The sequence below is a fragment of the Henckelia pumila genome, chromosome 1 (genome assembly GCF_033568475.1).
Source record: "Henckelia pumila isolate YLH828 chromosome 1, ASM3356847v2, whole genome shotgun sequence".
Lineage (NCBI taxonomy): Eukaryota > Viridiplantae > Streptophyta > Magnoliopsida > Lamiales > Gesneriaceae > Henckelia > Henckelia pumila.
In genome coordinates this window covers 90,129,604-90,131,091 of record NC_133120.1, presented here as the reverse complement: position 1 = coordinate 90,131,091, position 1,488 = coordinate 90,129,604, and the positions used below count along the sequence as shown (strand labels likewise).

General features: G+C 40.0%; 1 protein-coding gene across 1 annotated transcript; it reads left to right on the top strand.

The window, feature by feature from the left end:
* Positions 1–889, top strand: LOC140868154 (putative pectinesterase/pectinesterase inhibitor 22). The gene is made up of 3 exons (XM_073272907.1): positions 1–211; positions 359–586; positions 696–889. The coding sequence occupies exons 1-3, from the start codon at positions 1–3 to the stop codon at positions 887–889; spliced, it is 633 nt and encodes a 210-aa protein (XP_073129008.1).
* The last annotated feature ends 599 nt before the right edge of the window (positions 890–1,488 follow it).

The window sequence follows — 1,488 nt, the reverse complement described above, 5'->3', positions numbered from 1 at the left end:
ATGACACTTTCCATAGTTTGCCATCGTTGCATGACACTTCCCATAATCCGTATACATGAAATTGAGGTTGTTATCCCACCACCACAATCACCACAGGCATCATATGATCAGTCCGACGATGACGACGGTGGTGGTGATATTTCTTCAGATTTTTCCTTTCCCAACTCTCCCCAGCAGCCTCTTCCTTCATTGACTCTAACCCAGCAAGCAGGTAATTGGTGGAGAATGCAGAGAAAATACAGTCAATGGTCGGTAGTAGGAGTCCTGGTGTGCATTATCATCATGCTTGTTATTGTTGGTTTTACTGTATTTTTCTTAGTATGTAGGAAATGAAAAAACTCTAAAATAGAATTTGTAGTGTCTAAAGATGGTAAGGGAGAGTTTCGATCAATTTTCGAAGCCTTGGAGGCTTCCCCAAGCAATAGCAACAACCCCGTTTATATCAATATCGAAAGCGGGGAGTATTACGAGCTGATAAATGTTGACACACACAAAACCAACATTTTTCTTAAGGGTGCGGGAGTTGATCGAACGGTGATTGTTTCGAATGGGAGTTTATATGGAAATCAATCGGCTGCAACACTAAGTAAGCATGACTAATCATATGCTACACTTTAATTTGTCTTTCCTTCAATTTACATGCCTATGCTCATGTTATATATTGTGCTTCTTGAAAAAATCTTGAATTATTCTAGTGATCATTGGAGTTCGGTTTTTAGCTCGTGATATTACTATTGCGCGCAAGGGAAATAACGGTGGTGTTGTAGAAAATTGGTCAGATTATTCAGTTTTCTACAACTATAAGCTAAAAGGAGTGAATGAATCGCTGAAAGCCAAAGTAGGGAATCAATTCTACCGCAATTGCGATGTTCAGGGCCAAAATATGTGATTTCTTGATACACTGCTGTATATTTCCAGAAAAAGTAGTTTTTTTTGCTGAGAGCGGGAGGCAGTATTTTTGTCTCAATCTAGCTTGTTCCTTGCGTCCAGCATCTACTTCACATTTGATCGGTGTTCTTCTTACGTCGTTGTTGGTGAGCAGCGCATGAAGCCTCTAAGGCTTCGAAAATTGATCGAAACTCTCTCTTACCATCTTTAGACACTACAAATTCTATTTTAGAGTTTTTCCCTTTTCTAGATACTAAGAAAAATACAGTAAAACCAATAACAACATGATGATAATGCACACTAGGACTCATACTACCCACCATTGAAGGTATTCTCTCTACATTCTCCACCAATTGCCTGGTTGTTGGGTTAGAGTCAATGAAAGAAGAGGCTGCTGGGGAGAGTTGGGAAAGGAAAAAATCTGAAGAAATATCACCACCATCTTCGTCGTCATCGGACTGATCATATGATGTCTGTGGTGATTGTGGTAATGGGATAACAACCTCATTTTCATGTATGTCAATATACGGACTATGAGAAGTGTCCTGCAGCGATGGAGAACTATGGGAAGTGTCATGCGACAATGGTGCGCAAGGAACT

Coding starts and splice junctions, on each gene's coding strand:
- LOC140868154 (XM_073272907.1), top strand. CDS start 1: ATGACACTTTCCATAGTTTGCCATCGTTGCATGACACTTCCCATAATC. Junction 212..358: donor GACTCTAACCCAGCAAGCAG/GTAATTGGTGGA, acceptor TAGAATTTGTAG/TGTCTAAAGATGGTAAGGGA. Junction 587..695: donor TCAATCGGCTGCAACACTAA/GTAAGCATGACT, acceptor GAATTATTCTAG/TGATCATTGGAGTTCGGTTT.